The 18,224-nt window shown below is 35.7% G+C and overlaps 1 protein-coding gene and 1 long non-coding RNA gene across 4 annotated transcripts in view; one reads left to right on the forward strand and one right to left on the reverse strand.

Moving 5' to 3' along the window:
- Positions 1-65: 65 nt before the first annotated feature.
- Positions 66-2,810, reverse strand: LOC129728423 (uncharacterized). Its single transcript, XR_008728647.1, has 2 exons — positions 2,014-2,810; positions 66-1,956 (listed from the first exon to the last, which is right to left on the reverse strand). It is a non-coding gene; the product is annotated as an uncharacterized LOC129728423 (long non-coding RNA).
- The window catches only part of LOC129728255 (glycerol-3-phosphate acyltransferase 1, mitochondrial), a 34,849-nt gene continuing 17,087 nt past the window's right edge, over positions 463-18,224 (forward strand). For 2 of the 3 annotated variants that reach the window (XM_055686706.1, XM_055686806.1), the window contains exon 1: positions 3,434-4,016. In XM_055686706.1, coding sequence (XP_055542681.1) covers positions 3,952-4,016 — 65 coding nt within the window. In that variant the 5' untranslated portion in view covers positions 3,434-3,951. Of the gene's footprint in view, positions 743-3,433; positions 4,017-18,224 lie in introns of those variants that run through there. The other variant, XM_055686762.1, reaches the window with a different exon arrangement.

Consider the following 18,224-nt stretch of genomic DNA (forward strand, 5'->3'; position numbering starts at 1 on the left):
CAATAGGTCCTATGTGACCAAATCATGAAAAAAAAACCGTAAATTTCAAATAAAACAATAAATCATCTGTTGTAATTCAAGATTGCATCCTTTATTTGCAGTTGAGTTGGAAAAAGTTAACCTTTTGCATTACAATTGAAAATAGCATTTAAATATTGTGCATTTAAATAAAAATGATCAAATCGTCGCCGATGATCTGGCAGTCAGGCTCACTTCCGATGTTTATTTTTGTTGTTCTCGCAACACTGCAACCATCTCAGCGGCCACTGCGCTGTGAACACCGTGAACACGCAGTTATTCTATGTGTATGTAAAGTCGGAAGAAAGTTCGGAAGTCGGAAGTCCGACCTCCGAACTTTAATTTAGTGCTGACGCCACAATATATTGCGCTGAACTTCAGGATCATTTTACTCGGTTTTGCCTTCATGTTAGATAGGACCTTTTGAAATGTTTATCTAGATTTCAACATATCTTGCGCAAGCTTTCTGCCATCCCACGCTGTGTTTACGTGTAGCTAACCGGTACATTAAATGTTGTTTTATCATTTAATAGTTTACTTAAAGCTAGTAATTTCACCTTGTTATATAATCGGTTGATGCGCTACTAACTATTAATACACATGGTTTTTGTGAAAGATATCTGTTCGAGAGAAAGTTTTGCAATAATAAGTTGCGGGTTAAGTTTACAAGCCTTCGAATATAACATTGTTACCTGCAGTTAAAGGCTCAGATTCCGGAAATAGGGTGAGTGTTCAGATATACGTAATTAATATAATACTATTGTGCTTAATTATCCTGTAAGTACATGATTATGCTATGTATCAATCTGAGAGCATCAATAATTGAAGGAAATTAGTGTTATAACAGTTGTAGAGGTTATAATCAGAATGCAGCGCTAACAATCGTTTGTTGGGTTTGTTTGTTGCTATTCTTCTGAAGTTTTGCACTAGAATGTACTATTACAAGGTGTGGTTTTACTTTAAAAACTGATTGACATTCATAATGTTTGGTTATCTATTTTACCAATACGTTATAGAGAAAATTACAGTTCACAGTTTTCATTTTTATTTCATTTTTATAATCAGTTGCCTGCACTAACAAATATTGAATGGAATAAATGTTGGCTTTCGATTGAATAAAAAATTCGCACTAATTACTTTAATATTGAATGATAGCTTCGCGGGCAATTCTCAGGAGATTTTACTGCTAAGTAAAAATAAGGAATAGTGAATAGTCATTATCTGATCTCGTAAATTGGAATCTAGTAGTATCAGTTTGAATATTTCTCTGAAATTTATGGCCGCAATTAAAGCAATCACCACTGAAACCAATGCGAAATGATTTAGTATAACATTGATTGTTAGCACACATAAATTTAGTACTTGTTTCGATGCTGTGTGAGCTCTCACTTTCATCGTTTTACTTAGAAACAGTTCCAATTTACCCTTGCTTGTATCGTATCGTTTCGGTGGGAATTTCCTGCCAGAACAGATTAATTTAAATTTTACAAAAAAAAAGCATTACGTTGATTTTTAGCATTGTCTATGATTTACGCTTAATCTAATCAGCATTTCTTTCCGCTTATCATCTAGCGTTCGTGAACTTTGTTCATTCCTGGTGGTATGAAGTATATCACTTTTTTTTCAAGTGCCTTCAGCCTTTTATTTCCAAGCAGACAGGATACTCGATTGATAGCTTAATTGAGCAGAAAGCAAAAAAGAGGCGATTTAATAAATTTTGTACGTAGTGATAACAATTTTTTGTATCCCTAGGGGCTGTAATTAACGTGGGTTCAAGCGTGTGGAACTAATCACTACTTTTAGAGTACTTCATAAACAACAACAAATTCGATTGCACTTTGGTACTACCTGTTGCTATATGCAGTCATATTTTATACTTTCAGAGAGTACAGTGTTTTCTGATTTTCAGAATCAGGAAGCATTGTTACTAGAATGAAACTTTGAAATTGGAAAAGGTTGATTTTCATTCAATCATTTATGCAACGTGACTATTACCATAAAAGCTGTGTTCATACAGTCCGTATGGACGTTCTCGTAATCTAGGCAGGAATTGCGTATCGTTTTCTGTCGATAGAAGCACAGAGCTGACACTTGAGAATTAGCACCCCCAGCTTATCTGCTGCAATTGTCGGGTATGACCCACATAGTCCCCGTTTAACCGAGCTGGAGGCGCTATATTACATTCCGAATAGTCTTTTCAGTGGACTTATTCTCCATTTTGTTAAAAATTGAATGCTTGCACTAAATACAACCTTTATAAAGGTAAGAAGTGGACACTTGTTGATAATAATTCATCGGCCACTAAAACGATTGCCTATAGTTGTGCATATCAAAAATATTATAACAAACTGAGCAAAAAGGAAAACGGGGATGACCTGAAGATCATTCAACGAGGTCACACACTTCTCTTGGCTTATCAGTACAGACGTCGTCTGCCTGCCTTCCACAGCAGCGCGGTGCTATGCGATGCGATGATGTTCGGAACGATTTGCACGAATGATTGAAACCACTTGATTCGCTCACCGCTGCTTTCGGTCGTCATCTTCGACGGCGTCCTGCGCCCGACCTGTGCGAGTAGGATTGTTGTTATTACTATTGTTATTACTACAAGATCGTTGCAATCCACGACGTCTGCAGCAATTCGAATGCTCTCATCCGCCGTAGGTATTCACATTGAGACTTTCCTTCCACTGAGAATGGCGTGATTTATGCCTTCTGTAAGCGTGCATCCAGCTGTGTTCTTGCGGTTAGAAGGCAACTTATACAATGATATTGCTAGTATCAACATACGTAGTTGCGGTTCCCTTGAATAAAATCACTGATGTTTATTTTGAAGAACATTATTCATAATATATATAAAGTTTTTTTTTAATCGTACATTAGTGAGAAATCTCCAAAAATACACGTAAAATTGCCATGAAATTCTATTTGAATATAATTTAATCTTGAAAAGGTTGTTTGATTCCAGGATTCTTAACTGATAGTTTTCAAACGTGCAAGTTAGCGCAAAATAGGCTAAAAATACTTCACAAAAACTGTGTTATTCGCGTTCAACAAATATCTCCTGAATATTTAAGCCATTTTCTCAACTTGGATTGAAAAGATATGTGACATCTTCAAGGATTTTATCGTAAAAAAATCATAGTAGATGAAGTGAGCAATAGTTATGTTACAAAAATGGCTAGGTGCGAACTTTTGCTTTTCATTACTCTTCTATTCTACTATTATCCATGCCACAAAAAATAACTAGCGATGGTGAACTCGAAACAAGCCACCGACTGTGCATCCCTACGACAAAATCAGGCCGGCATTCAGCATCTGGTCCCGTTTCGAACTGATATCAGTGCTGTATGCATACACATGCACACCACGAACAGCACTCGAGGTGACAACAAAACAATCCTAGCACTGGTTAGCGATTCTCAGTCATATTTCACTAGTCGAGATGGTCGGATCCTAATACAGAAACATTGTACTGAATGGTAGCTACTAATGCGAGTGAATCATTGACAGTTTGTTGCGCGGTTCACTTCTCGGGTACGGTCCGACCGTATAAAATTGGAACCTCGCCAACCGTGTCGAGTTCCGTCGTTGTCGTTGTTAACCGTCGCCGTTGTTGCTCGGTGGCGTGACCATCTTTCTCGAGTTCACAATTACTTTTGTGCGTTTTGAGTGCTTTTCTTTGGACAAATCATCGATCAGCTTCACCAGTCATTCCAGTGTTAATGGTCAGTGATAAAAGCTTATACAAAGTGAATTGAACAACAATTGTGACGTGAATTAGTTGAAAAAAAAAGAACTCGAAAATCAATCATCGCAGTAAATGCATCATACCAAAATAAACCCGATTGGGCTTCGATCGCTATCTTTAGATTAATTGATCATCGTGCTGCTGACTTTATCAGTGAACATCGTTTACAAAAATCACACGAAATGGTCGGCATCGTAGAAGTGCTGCTGTTTTTGGCCGTTGTTGGTTACTTCTTCAACAAAAGAAGGTAAGGTTATTAAAGTGCTGCAGTTATGAGTTCATGACAAAGGTTTTCATACTGAATGTACACCTCAGTGTCTAGCCGGCCGGTACAGTTTATTATTTACTTTGCCTAGAGTCTCGTTTGCGTTTTACGTTGCTTTTCAATTCGTTCTTCTTGCGGCCAACTTTCCATATCAACATGCAGAAGAATAAATGAAAGACTAACTTAGGATAGTCCGAAGTATAAGGACCAAAGGTTATCACAATAAAAGTTCTTGAACTGGTGGCATGAACCGTCGACATGGTAATAATTTTTGGGTGACCTTAATGAATATTCTGCGGTCACGTCAATATAATTTTAAAAGGTATTAAGAAATGGTCGTTTTACGCTGAGCTATTTCACACAACTTCGGAAGTCGATCTGAGATGGATCGATCATTTCCAATTTGGATACAAGTTTACACAGTTCTTTGGTTGATTTAAGATCACGTTAACTCTAACGAAATGGAGTTATTTTAAAACACCACTGATAATTAATATAGGTACGGTTGGTACTTGTTTACGAGCGTCAATTTTTTTTTTTTTTTTTTTTTTTTGAGAGAGAGAAAGGCGGTTAAAACACTTTTTATCCTCCCTATTATTTCTCTGAGGAGCAACGTATCCCAAATGAAGTATCACAAAAGTATGATCAGATCACCGCTCAAGAATTTCTTCCTGAAGAGGTACTAGAAACAAACTTGAATGAAATACGAACTATTATAAAGAACTTTAAAAACATGAAAGCACCAGGAGATGATGGGGTTTTTTTATATCCTCCTCAAAAGACTTTTCGAAAGCTTTTTAAATTTCTTGGTTAGAATTTTTAACAGATGCTTTGAATTAGCACATTTTCCCTCAAAATGGAAAAATGCCAAAGTCACTCCAATTTATAACCTGGAAAAAATCCAGCTGAAGCATCAAGTTATCGTCCAATTAGTTTACTCTCTTCTATAAGCATACTTTTTGAAAGAATGATTCTTAATAGAATGATGACACATATAAATGAAAATTCAATTTTTGCAAATGAGCAGTTTGGATTTCGCCATGGGCATTCGACTACTCATCAGTTACTTAGAGTAACGAATATGATTCGTACTAATAAATCTGAAGGTTATTCCACTGGAGCTGCTCTTCTAGACATAGGAAAAGCATTCGACAGTACACTAAGGTAGCTTTCTACGCGTTTTTTTACGCGACTTTTTTACGCGGATTCCGGAATTTACGCGGTTTTTTACGCGGATTCCGGAATTTACGCGGTTTTTTTACGCGGATTCCAGAATTTACGCGGTTTTACGCGGATTCCGGAATTTACGCGTTTTTTTTACGCGGCACGTATCCCCCGCGTAAAAAGCGACTTTAGTGTATTTGGCATAAAGGACTGATAGCTAAAATGTCCAATTTCCATTTCCCTCTTTACGTCACAAAAATGATATAAAGTTACTTGAATGATCGCACTCTTCAGGTTAACTTTTCGAATAGTAAACCTGATAGATTGTCTGTTAGAGCTGGTGTACCTCAAGGAAGTATCTTGGGCCCAGTCTTATATAATATTTTTACTTCTGATCTTCCTGATTTACCACCAGGATGTGAGAAAAATGTTTTGTGGCGATACAGGCATTTCCGTAAAAGGAAAAAGCCTTCGTGTTCATATGCAGTAAGCTGCAAAAAGTCTAGATATATTTTCTTCATATTTGCAGAAATGGAAGATTTCTCCTAATGCATCAAAAAAACAATTAATTATTTTTCCTAATAAACCAAGAGTTTCTTTTCTCACACCCACCAATAATCATGTTGTTAAGATGAACGGTGCAATCTTAAATTGGTCTGACCAAGTTAAATATTTAGGGATAATTTATGATAAAAATCTTACCTTCCAGGAGCACATTGAGAATATTCAAACAAAGTGCAAAAAATATATAAAATGTTTGTATCCTCTTATCAACAGAAATTCTAGATTTTGTCTCAAGAATAAATTGTTAATTTACAAACAAATATTTAGACCAGCAATGTTATATGCAGTCCCATCTGGACAAGTTGTTGTACAACCAAAAAGAAGATGGTTCGAGGATTCAGAACAAACTTCTGATAATGATATTGAAGCGTCCTCGCTGGTTTAGCACGAATGAACTACACAGGCTTACTAATGTGGAAACATTAGAAAATATGTAAAACCAAATTATCAATGAGTTCCGACAAAAATCGTTGCAATCCTCAATTACAACGATAAGCTCACTTTATAGTCAGTAAGATAGGTGTAAGTTTAAATTAAGGTTTAATTTAAAATTCCTTTCTTTTTTCTTAAAAAGTAGGTTTACAATTTTCCTACAATTATATCCACCTAACTGCGGAAGCAATTACAATCTTTTAATGATATGAAGCTTAAAATATATGTAAGGGGCCATCCACATACCACGTGGACAGTCCTGAAGAATAACATATTGTAAAAAAAATCAAAAATTATTATTGATGTTTTATTATCTCGAAAAGTGCATCATTTTGTTTATCTTTGTTTTTTTTTTTCACGATCACATTTTGTTAACTCTTAAAAGATAGTCTGCGTCAATTTGAATCCTGGATTTTAGTGACTTCTTTTTCAAATAGTGCGAACCATTAAAAAAAAACATTTACGGGGAACAGATAACTACCAATAGATTTCTGATACTGTTTTCCTCAAGATTTTTAATTTGACTACCACATTTAGATATTAGCAGATCCATTAAAGCTCTACATACTTGATATTATTTTGCTATAATATAATAAAACCATGTCAAAACTGTTTTCGTAGAATTACGTAAACGGTGTTGTTACTCTAGAAAAAATTTCATTGCTTCAATAAGCCGAAAGTAGAGAAGTTCTTCAAAATGCTGCAGACAGTAATCGTCGAGAAAAAATTAACCCCTTCGGCGGTATAAAATGGACGAGATGACTTCATATTTTTGTTATCTATGAAGAGAATGCATTTTTCTTGCTATCCGTAAAAAGTTCATTGAGATTTAATCAACTTTGTGCTTTTTGAGAGGGTGACCCATCTTACCCCTCCAAATGACCCGCCTTTTTTACAGTGCAAAAAAATCCGTAAAAGCGAACAACATTTAATTTTTGTTATTTTTTAGCATACTTTTATAAAATATACAGTGCCTCCACAGTTATGGGTCAGCTACAATTATGGGTCACTTTTAAGCAAATAGGTCTATTCTCACGAAACTGAACAATATTCATTAGCAGTGGTATTTTTTATAACTTACTTGTAACCTCATTTATACGATTAAAATGATTTGAAGTTGAAAATGTCACTAAAAACAATAATTCTGCTCGGTGCAATAATTGAAGTGACCCATAATTGTAGTAATGTTGCATTTTGCGGTGCACAATTGTGGGTCAATCCATATTTTGGCTATTTTTATTACTTTTACATGATAATGCATCAAGACTGAATGAAATAACTTATTGTCAAGCTTTTAGAACAATAAAATAACTTGCGTTTTGTATTTTGACGATTTTATAGATTAAATGATTTTGAATGCAGAAAGTGATCCACAATTGTGTTTTTTGCTAGGTAAGTGATATTTTTCTTCCGAACCGATTTACATGCATCAACTGCAGTGAAACTAATTGTTGATCGAAAGTACACATCAGAGCACAGAGATAGATAGTAAAACATTCGTAGTTGATAACTTTTCCGATTTTATATCCATTTTTGAACATTCAGACAACACGTTGACTGACCCATAATTGTAGAAGGACTGTACATAAAAGCAATATAAACATCTAAAAAGTAGACCAAAACTTACTTCAGTTATGAGATATTGAAAATTTGGCTTAGGTGACCCATCTTGCTCCACCTTACCATATATAGAAGCCAAGGCAAAAAAATGTTGCACTGTGTTATCTAATTTGTTTCTATAAGAACATACAAGTATCCACAACCTTGTTTTGTCGTCGTTTAGGAACGATTCTGCTAATCAAGTTTTTTTTTAAACAATATCTTAGTAAATTTCTCCCCTCAACCACAATTTTATAAATTAACTCCACAGCAAACGATTTAAAGTGGATCTTCACATCGAGTCTTCTATGATTTTTAATATATTTAAGTGATCTGAGATGCCTTCAAATAGAGCAACCCCACAAAAAACGGGTAACATTTATAATCTATCATTTTTGATTCGGTTGAAACTTTGCATAAATGTTTCTATGGACAAAAGATGTCATTTTGTGCTGTTGTATTTTTTAATCACGACTCGTTTTCGAGAAGCTACGTAAAATGCTATGCTAAAAAGGTATTGATGATTACAATTTTTTCGAACCAGGACGGTTTGTTTGATTGGTGTGATAACTTCGGTGAAATTGTAGATAATAGTAGTTGTCTTTCTAAAAAAAAATCTTAAAAATGCTAAAAATAAAATTAATAATTAATTAGGCTGTCGAACGTGTTTGGCAGCGGTTTCCTTCGGCCAGTTTTCTACCGCAGTTTCACACAAAATCTGCAAAAAAAACCTCGTTCGATACCCTATCTAAAAAGGCTTACTTTTTTAAAATTTTATTTTGAAGTAGAATACTTCTCTCAGAAAGTTCGGCTACATAGGGATGTGAAATGAAAATCTAAAATCGAAAACAGTGAAAAATATGTTTAATTTCAAATGCTAATAATAAATCGGATTTCCTTCGTTCTTGCAGCAATAGATAGGAAAATCTTCTAAGATTCTTCCCAAATTAAGATAATTGGGATTTTATTATTCAAACTATTGTACTAATGAAAATAGTCAAGCCTTGTCAAATCGAAAAATTCGACCTCTAATTGGGGCCAGCTGGGCCAGCTGATGCAGGGACAGCGGATACCAATGGCAGCGTATAGCGGCCACAGCTGTGGCATGGCTACGGATAGCGTAGCAGTTGCAGCGGGTATCAGCATCGATAGCAGCTAATGCAGTGAGGTTACTTTAGTGAAATGCAGTCTCTGTCCGGTAGCGGGCACTAGTAAATGCATTCAATGAAAAGTTGACTCATTTTGACAACACATGAGCTGTCTGATTTTGAGTGTTAAATCAGCTTTCTACTGTTTGTTTTATCACAAGGAATACTTTATTCGCACTGTCATTGATAACGCCAAGATGTGATCAGTATCTTATCCGATATTGAATTGAACAACAAATTGTCCTTTTCAGGATGAAATAAAAACCTGATGATTGAAGAGTTAATATTTTCTCTTGAGTTAATTCACATTTTTAAATTTGTAAAAGCTATAAATTTTACTTTATCTCCGTGACGCAGAACGTACTGAATTAAATTTTTCTTCAGTCATGAGCACGACATCCGAAAAATTTTCATTATCTGCATAAAAATTATTTTTTCAAAAAATCAAAATTTAAAAATTGTCAAGCTCCAATCATGTTAAGCAATCAACTTACTATATTATTGAAAATGGTCAATTCTTGTTGAAGCGCAAAATTCGATTGATCTGATTAGTCAACGTTTATTTACTAGAAAATATGACTGACACACAAGCAGCCGGGTCTTTCTTGTAAAAGTATTCTACTTCAACCTTGCGGTCGTGGCTTTGCACACAACCCTACTGTGATTTTTTTTTATGAAAACTACAAAATATTAACGACTCTCCCAGCTGGTATCGAGGTACGATGCTGGCCTAACAAGCCAGTCGTCGTAGGTTCGATTCTCGGCTCTGGAGAGACTGTTAGTGTCAAAAGGATCGTAGCGCTAGCCCCGCAATTGTCCTGTACACTTAACAGTTGGCTGCGAAGTCTGTGTATAATAAACAGAAGGTCGAGCTCCGATACGGAATGTAGCACCAAGGCTTTGCTTTGCTTTTACAAAATATTAATTATACATTGATGGTTAACCGATCGTGGAGATGTAAAAAACAAAAAAGGTAAAATTTCCTAGGAAAACGAACAAAGATAAAACCAGAACGTTTGGTTTGATTGGTATAACATTTTCAGCAAAGTTGTAGGCAGTAATTTTGTCCTTCCAGAAAAAAAATATACACCGTGAAATAAATTTTGACGTTTCCTATACTGGGATGCTTTGTGTAAAATTGGTAATGAATCTGGCAAATGCTCCGTCAGATGTCAATCGATAATAACAGCATAACCACATGATACATAACAATAACCAATATGTTGTTGAATACATACAAAGTTGGACAATTTGGTTATACGCTAGTTATCATTATTGTTTCATTTCTAAGTGGTAAAAATAATAAAAAGTTTCAAGGACAAATTTACGCGAATAATGAACTAATCACAGCATTCTCATCACAAACGGCATGAATAGACACCAATCATTCTCTGTGATATTATAAGTATCAATATAAAAAAGATAGTCTCCCCGTCCCAACAGGTCAACTTATGTTTGCTTCCATAAATTTAGGCGTCATCCATTAATGCGGTAACGCAGAAAACCCAATTTTTGGACCCCCACCCCTCATATGTAACAAAACGTAACGCCAACACCACCCCCCATAAAAATTACGTAACACTGTAGAAGAGTTTGCTTATTAAAAATTCCCCTTTTTACGAAAGTCTCTCCAAAATATTTTGTTACGTAACGCAGATTTTATCTCCCCCCTCCCCTGCGTAACAAATCGTGACGCTTAAGGATACCCCCTTTCAAAAAGAAACAACCCTTTTTCCTGTAAATTATGAACCGGTATATTTTCATGGTGGTTTGACACCCCTCTCTCTTCTGGAAGGGAGGGCTCTTATACAAAGCAAACTTAAATTTCTGCATTACTCGGGAATTAATCAAGCAAATGGCTTCAAATTTGATGTGTGGAGGCTTGTGGGAATAAGAAATGTTTCTATGACGGTTGACCATTTCTCCATACTCTGGACGAGTGGGGGAAGGGGGGGGGGGGGTCATTTTAAATTCTAAGATTGCCTCTGCCATTTTCTGAAAACCAACGACTTCGGGTTTTTAAAAAAGCCGAAAGTGACCAAATTTCCAGATCGGGATGATGTATTGAAGCCACAATCGAACTAAGACACCATTTTGAAATTCAAAATGACGACTTCCGGTTTCTGGGAAACAACTAAAAATGACCATATAAACCACCACCTAATATGGGTGTTAGACTGGGACACGATTATATGGGAGAAAAGCGATGGTGTTATTTTTTCGCTCCCATGCACTTTTCGTGTTTCTTATGGGTCCTCCTAAAACAACTGTGTAACTTTTTAGATCGATCGGTGAGATGATGTCCAGTTGGCTCCTATAATGTATCTATAAATGATATTTGCAGGAAACTTTCCTGGGAAAAACTCTTCTGAAGACCGTAAGGTGCTACGATTTTTGTAGAAAAAGTTATTTACCCCAAACTGATTGAATATCTGACGAACGGCTTGCCAATTTCAATGGTTTGCTATCTTACTCACAGCCTAATAATGGAAACATTTTGAGCTATTACTATGTTTGTGAGAATGGAATCCCAAGTAAGCGAATGCTTCAAAAATTTATTCTGGTTTTGTTTTTACTTCAAGTTGGCTCGCATTAAAGTCTTCGATTGTAAGTAGAATTTATTTGAAAGTCATAAAATATGTTCTGCAAATAGGCTTTGAGAACCATCATATGTCTTCCTTAATACAACTTGGCTTCACAGTTTTAAGTACCTACGGTCATAAATTTGTTTTATATTGACTTTCATAACAACCAAATGAAATCAGAAATACATAACCCGTGGAGTTGTATGATAGTCTAAATATCCAAGCTGTAATTTCATTTTGAACAGAATTTGTTATGGCAACCCCGCCATGTAGGTTATGATTATGGCTTGTATGGAACTTGATGATCGGAACATAGCCAGACGAGTGCAATGATAGGTTTACTCAGGGAACATTCTTAAATGACGTAGCATTTTTTTCATGATTTTCAAACCCCTCCTCCTCTCTCGTAGCATTTGGTCACAAAACTTCAACTCCTTCCTGTAAAAAACGTAGTATTCTATTAGCACCCCCCTCCCCCTCCCCCCGGTTTTGATAAAACACAAAAATACAAGTGACAACATAATAAAATACTTTAAAAAAATCACCGCGTCTAATTCTATTTATTTCTTACTTATACACTGGAAACAGCATTCCTTTGGATATTAACTTCTCTATGGACTAATGTTTTCTGCTTCGAAGAGATTGTGTTTTAGTGCGAGAAGGAAAGATGTTTATACAACTTCGTATGATCAATGTCTGTAAAAAACACAGAAAATATTCCGAAATTCGCAAAAGAAACTAATCGCTGCACTTACCAGCTTTGAACAGAAATGAGTATCTTGTAATTTTAACTATTAAAAACCACGAAGAACCAACGATTTTTGTTCTCAAAACAGATTGTGTGTTTGATGTGAGATGCAGAATGGTGTGGCATAATTGCATTCTTTTCTAAGTCAGTCAGATTTTATTTAAGCAACATTGTTGCGTAACATTGCACACTGGGCCAGAAATGGAATCTAGCGGAACGAAATTAATAGCGCTCTCAGGGTTTGACCAATCGGTTTCCAGTCTTCTACAAAGTTTCTTGGTATAGTTAGGGCTTCATTTTGGATGTTTGAATTAGTTCCGAATTTAGCCGCAAAGGTGGCGTTGCGATGCCAACTTCTTTCTCTTACACGCTAGAGTTTTGCGTTATTCGACAAAGTTGTTGGTTGCGTTTCAGCGTTTCAGTTTTAACGACCCACTTGAGTTTTTTCGCTTGAAGCTTATTTTTTGTTTTTTCCGTTCTCCAATGTCGCATAAACGGTGCGATTGTTGTCCAAATTTCGATGTCCAGATTTCACCGTAGAACGTAATTGTTCGTGTGTAAGTGTTTTACTAACCCTAGTTTGTAGTTTAACAAAACCATAAAATGCGGTTGAAATATATGCATTTCTAGAGGCCCATAACTTTCCTGTAATGAGTTGGCCATCATGTAGTCTGGGCTTGAATCCTTTTAAGAATGAAGAGGAAATTTTATCAGTAGATATATTTGCACAAGGCAGGAAATTCAAAACTGCTAACAGCTGAAAAAACTATCATCCACGAGCAGGCTAAAATTACTCCAAATACCCTAAAATCTCTTATTTATTTTATGCCAAGGCAGCTTCACCAGGGTGGACACTCTACCGGGAAAGCGGAAAAGGACGGGAATTTCAAATCACCGGGAAAAAAGTCGGGAAGACCGGAAAATTAGGCTTCACACCGGGAAATTCATCCTTCGGCATGTCATCGGCTACATTTGTTCTATGATTTCTACGGAAGTATCAGCAGCAAGTGTTAGCAAGTGAAATCATTGGAAAATTGTATCTTAAAAACTTCTGCCAACCGCGTCTATAGACGAGTTATAGCAAATTAATTTCTAGACTTGGAAAAAAAATTCATTGGAACAAAAAATTTCAATTTGGATGATGTAAAATTGATGGCATGTGAAAACTTGAAAGATGTAGCAAACATTATTTTTTAATTTTTGGCAGATCAAAGACGATACATTTCGTTAAAATGAGTTGCATAGTGTTTTAAAAAAGGAGCTCATATTTATCGAATAACTGAAGACAGTCATGAGTTCGTTTAGAAATTAAGTAAAATTGCTTTTTACGCAGTTTTGTGTGGTTTTCACGCGTCTCTTTCAACGCGGATTTTGGAATTTTTGCAGTTTATCATGCGAATTATTTTGAATATTTTGTTCCGAATTGTTTATTTAGAGTGTCGGTTGAATTTATTTCACGGACCTTGAACAAAACACTCTTATATTCCGTTGGCCTCACCTCGAAAATATTGTAAGTCCCAGAATGTCGAAGTTTTTCTAAAAAAAAAATCCGAGATTTCAAAGTTTTTACGACATTTGCTACCAAAAAAAAAATCAACGATTTCATGTGCATTTTTCATTGATTATTTTTAGGCTTTTGTTCCCGAAATCCGCTGGAAATCGATTTTTGAAAAAGTCCTCATTTTTTTTTTTGAAAAAACAACTTTCCCCTAACGCAAACCGATGTTTATTGGTTAAATTTTTCATATACGGTCAATTGGCACCCTAATATAGAAGCATTGAAATAGCAAAAGCAAGTAAGAAAGCGCGAGAAGGCGAAGATTGTCGAAGATTTGGAGATAAAAATGACGAAAATTGTGTATTTTGGTGTGTTGTGTGGTCTCTATGTCTCTTTGTATTGTCGCTAACAGATAAAAGCGATGAGACAGGAATATTTTTCATAGTTCTATAACACTATTTTTGCATGGACATGAATAAACATGTGTAAGTTGATGTTTTTCTTATATTTATTTTTAACAAAACATCGGGAAAATTTATGAAATATCACCGGGAAAACCGGAAAAAAGCGAAAAATCGAAAATAGATTTTGAGTGGCGACCCTGCTTCACGAGGTTGTACAGAATAGATGAGAAAAACACGTTACTAATCATATTTTCTTTTTAGTTTTATTGAAAATTATTTGTTTAGAAACATTTTTCAAAATAGTTTGATTGGTTTAAACCTTAAATTAATGAAATGATCAAACACATTATGATCCAACACGTCTATACATAGACTTAATATTCAAATAATCAACTGGCACAAAATGATAAGTATTCGTACATGGATTTTAGAAATACAACAACAAAATATTCTTGTTTAAGAACTCCATGAAAAAGCACTATATTAGAGGTGGCAATTATTTATTTTTTTAATTATTTCCACCAGTGTATACTCTGCAACTGCGGAGCATTGTTCAATCAAAAAATGTCAATATTCGAAAAAAGGCTACTAGAGATCCTCGAAATTGATCCTGGTAAGATATTAGACTTCATAAAACGAGTCGATCCTAACTAAGATCGGGTACTATGCCAACCAATGTCCATTACACCTTAATTGTGACAGGATATTTGGCTAATACCAAATCAAATATGTGTGGGGTCCAACTCAGATCAAAGGAAAGGCGGACTGAATGAGGAACTGCAGCTTCCCACTGCCACCATCCGCTAGCAAAATGATTCGTTTGAGCAGGAGCAGGCTCTTACTTAGTCCAAAAATGCATTCTTGGCTAACCAGATATACTATTCTGTCAACCTTTTTAGGGAACCAAACAAAGGTCGAAATCTTCGTTTCGAAAAGGTTTGTTAGTTTTTCAATAGTACAATTTTTGAATAATCAAATTAAAATTTCCTGTTTTCGTATTTTTTGTTTTCCAATCGATGCTAGAACGAAGGAAAACCGTCGAAAACTAAGCGACTTATAAGCATTTAGAATTAATTCTGCTTAATAAAATATTGAATCTTGGACATTTTTTTTCGTGGAATTGCTCGAAAATTAAACCAGACACTTGAATTTTTAATGAGTATGATAAATATTTGTGGGCGATATACAGATTGGATTCTGATCGAATAAAAGTAGAAGATTATAATCCAACCCGAATGGATTGTCATAAAAATTTTTTAACTTAAGCGAATACAGATATAGACACAAAAGTAAAAAAGGCTGTTTTGGTTGCGTATAAAACAGAAAACATCAGTTCCATAGAACAGTAAAGTGATAATTTTACATGTATACATATGATCAGATATGATTTACTTACTCGCAGACGCGTCATATCCTTTTCTAATGATAAGTCTTAAGTAGCGCACAATACCCTTCTGTCAGAAACGGGTCAAATCCAACTCGTCACTCTTGGATGGCATGCGACGCAACCCTCTCCAGATTGCCGGCCGATCGTGAGCAACATAAACGCCGCTCTATTTACACAATTTGCTTTGAAGTACAAATTCCACCATTATACGACGCTCTCTGTTTGTCTTCGTTTGCGACAAAAATAGGTCGTATATATATACCTACCTATCAGGTATAAACTTTAACAGTTTAATAATAGTTCATCTAAATCATAGGCTATAGTCAGTAGCAGCGTTCTGTTTGTCTTTTGGAGAGCCTAATTCTGCTGGAGCCGGAGGGCTGGGGGTAACTAAGCAGGACTCTTCAGTTTTGCGTTGTAGCATACCAGACGAAACGGGTAATGTCACCCACTAAAACACTGTTTAGCTGTCATCCCCCACACGGCCCTATTACTATGTAATATGTATGGACAGAAGACAACATATATGCTACATTGACGCAATCTGATTTAAATTTGATCACTTTCTACCATTCTTACCATTGTTATAATCTGAAAATTAAATGTGTTAAAAGGTCAAAGAATGTTATCTCTGACGGATGAATTGTTTGTATTATCGGCCTTCACAGGCATAGGTGGGTGAGTCAATGTCGACTGAGAAATATATACATCTGTGAAGGTAATCTTTTCGTCCTGTGGGCTGTGATTGCCGTTCAAATTTTATTTGTATGGGTTTTTTACCTTATGTGTAGTCGTTCATACTTTCATTCACGAGTCGTTTCGCATTAATTTTCCTTGTTATATCCTGTTAGAATTGGTTCGTGTTCTTGCTGTCTCTGATTCTTCATGCATCATGTTTGCTACCCTTTCAAGGATCTTATGTATCAAGATTGTTCTTCATTTGGTCGTTCTAGTGTATTCCTTGTTTTTTTTTGTTCACCTCCTTCTTTTATCCCTCTCTCTTTCTAGTTTGACCTGAAATCAACTCATTATTTAATAGAAAATGAGAAAAGAGAAGAAAGTATATAATAAATATTGGTACACTAAGGTCTCCCCTTACACGGTTTTCAACGCATCTTTTTTACGCGGATTTCGAAACTTATGCGGACTTCAGAATTCACCCGGTTTATTTTTTACGCGGATTTCGAACTTATGCGGTTGTTTACGCGCCATTCCCCGTATATAAAAGACTTCAGTGTACATTATTGTCAGTATGAACTCCACCCCGGCACAACTCAAAACTCACAGCTTCGAGAAAACCGCGTTTGAGGATCAGCATCGAAAACCCCTTTCATCTCCGTGAAAACCCAAAATTCTAAGACTTCCCACCCCTATTGAACCTGTTCAGGTCTATAATGAGCAAGTTATACGAGTTGCAACCTCACTCTGTGGACCCTTTTAGGACATTCCAAACTTGAGCCATAAAGGCACATTCACCTACAACTGATTTTTGTGAATTTTGAAACGGGTCCTTGTGAGATGAAATTTAATAGTATTTTGAATCGTTTGTCATAAAAAACTCAAAACTGCAAAACCCTAATCCGCGCCAACACCGAATCCAACCGACGATATGAGCAAGGATTCATTTCTTAGTAAAGGTAGAAGGAAAAAAGAAAGAAAACATAGAAAGAGAAAAAAAAAAGAAAAAAAGAGAAAAACAAAAACAATAAAACGATGGCTTGGTCCACGTGTGAGATCCATTCTTCAAAATTAGTCTCTTGTAAAATTAAAAGCATATTTTATTTTGTAGAATTCTCCCACATAGGAGATAGCCAAGAGAAGTCATAATAGGAAGAAAAGAAGTTTACAGATGACCAACTCTCTTCATCTCCCACTCCCATCCGCCACCCGGGAGTACGCGCCCTATAGGCAGCGTTCTGTTAAAACAAAATTCCATTAGCATGTGGTTTAGAAATGTGGTTAAGAAACATTACCAATTTGCAATTCGTTGTTTTATACAGCGCAATTTCAATTTCTCGGTCGCCACAATGGATCGCTACAATGTAAAATTAAGTAAATTCGTGTAAATTTAATCAGTTGATCAGGAAATATTTCGACCTGCAAAGGTTAGGTACTTTCCGAGCAGTGTAAGAATACAACTGAACAGCGCGCGCTCTGCTGATGGCGACACTTGGTTTTAGATGTAACCGGCTTACTGCGCTTTATTTGCCTTTTGCACAATTTAGTCTGATTTTATAACACCTAGAACTCAAACAAGAACGCCTTGTGCTTCATAGGGTTGAACTTGAATGGCAAGCGTAGAACTGGTACGAGTCGTTGATCGTACTTAATTATTTTTTGTTGTTGGTTTAATCCACTGAGATACCTGTTTCAGTTTAACCGAACTGTTGATGTCACTTTCTAGTTTAAGGTTGCTCATACTCAGTTGAAAATAAATGCAAGCGCCGTAGCATGGATCTAATTTGAATGACAATAAAGAAGCGTTTGCTAAAACCTTTTTGATTATTGCATTACTGCAAACTTTTTGATTATATTGTATAATTATTATATTGTATTATCGTTCAACTTGTCTGGGCATCGAATTAAATAAGATTATTCCTCTTTACAATGGAAGGTTTTGTGATTATTCAAATAGGAAATTTAGTGTTCTATCATCTTCCG

Source organism: Wyeomyia smithii, chromosome 1 (genome assembly GCF_029784165.1).
Source record: "Wyeomyia smithii strain HCP4-BCI-WySm-NY-G18 chromosome 1, ASM2978416v1, whole genome shotgun sequence".
Taxonomy (NCBI): Eukaryota; Metazoa; Arthropoda; class Insecta; order Diptera; family Culicidae; genus Wyeomyia; species Wyeomyia smithii.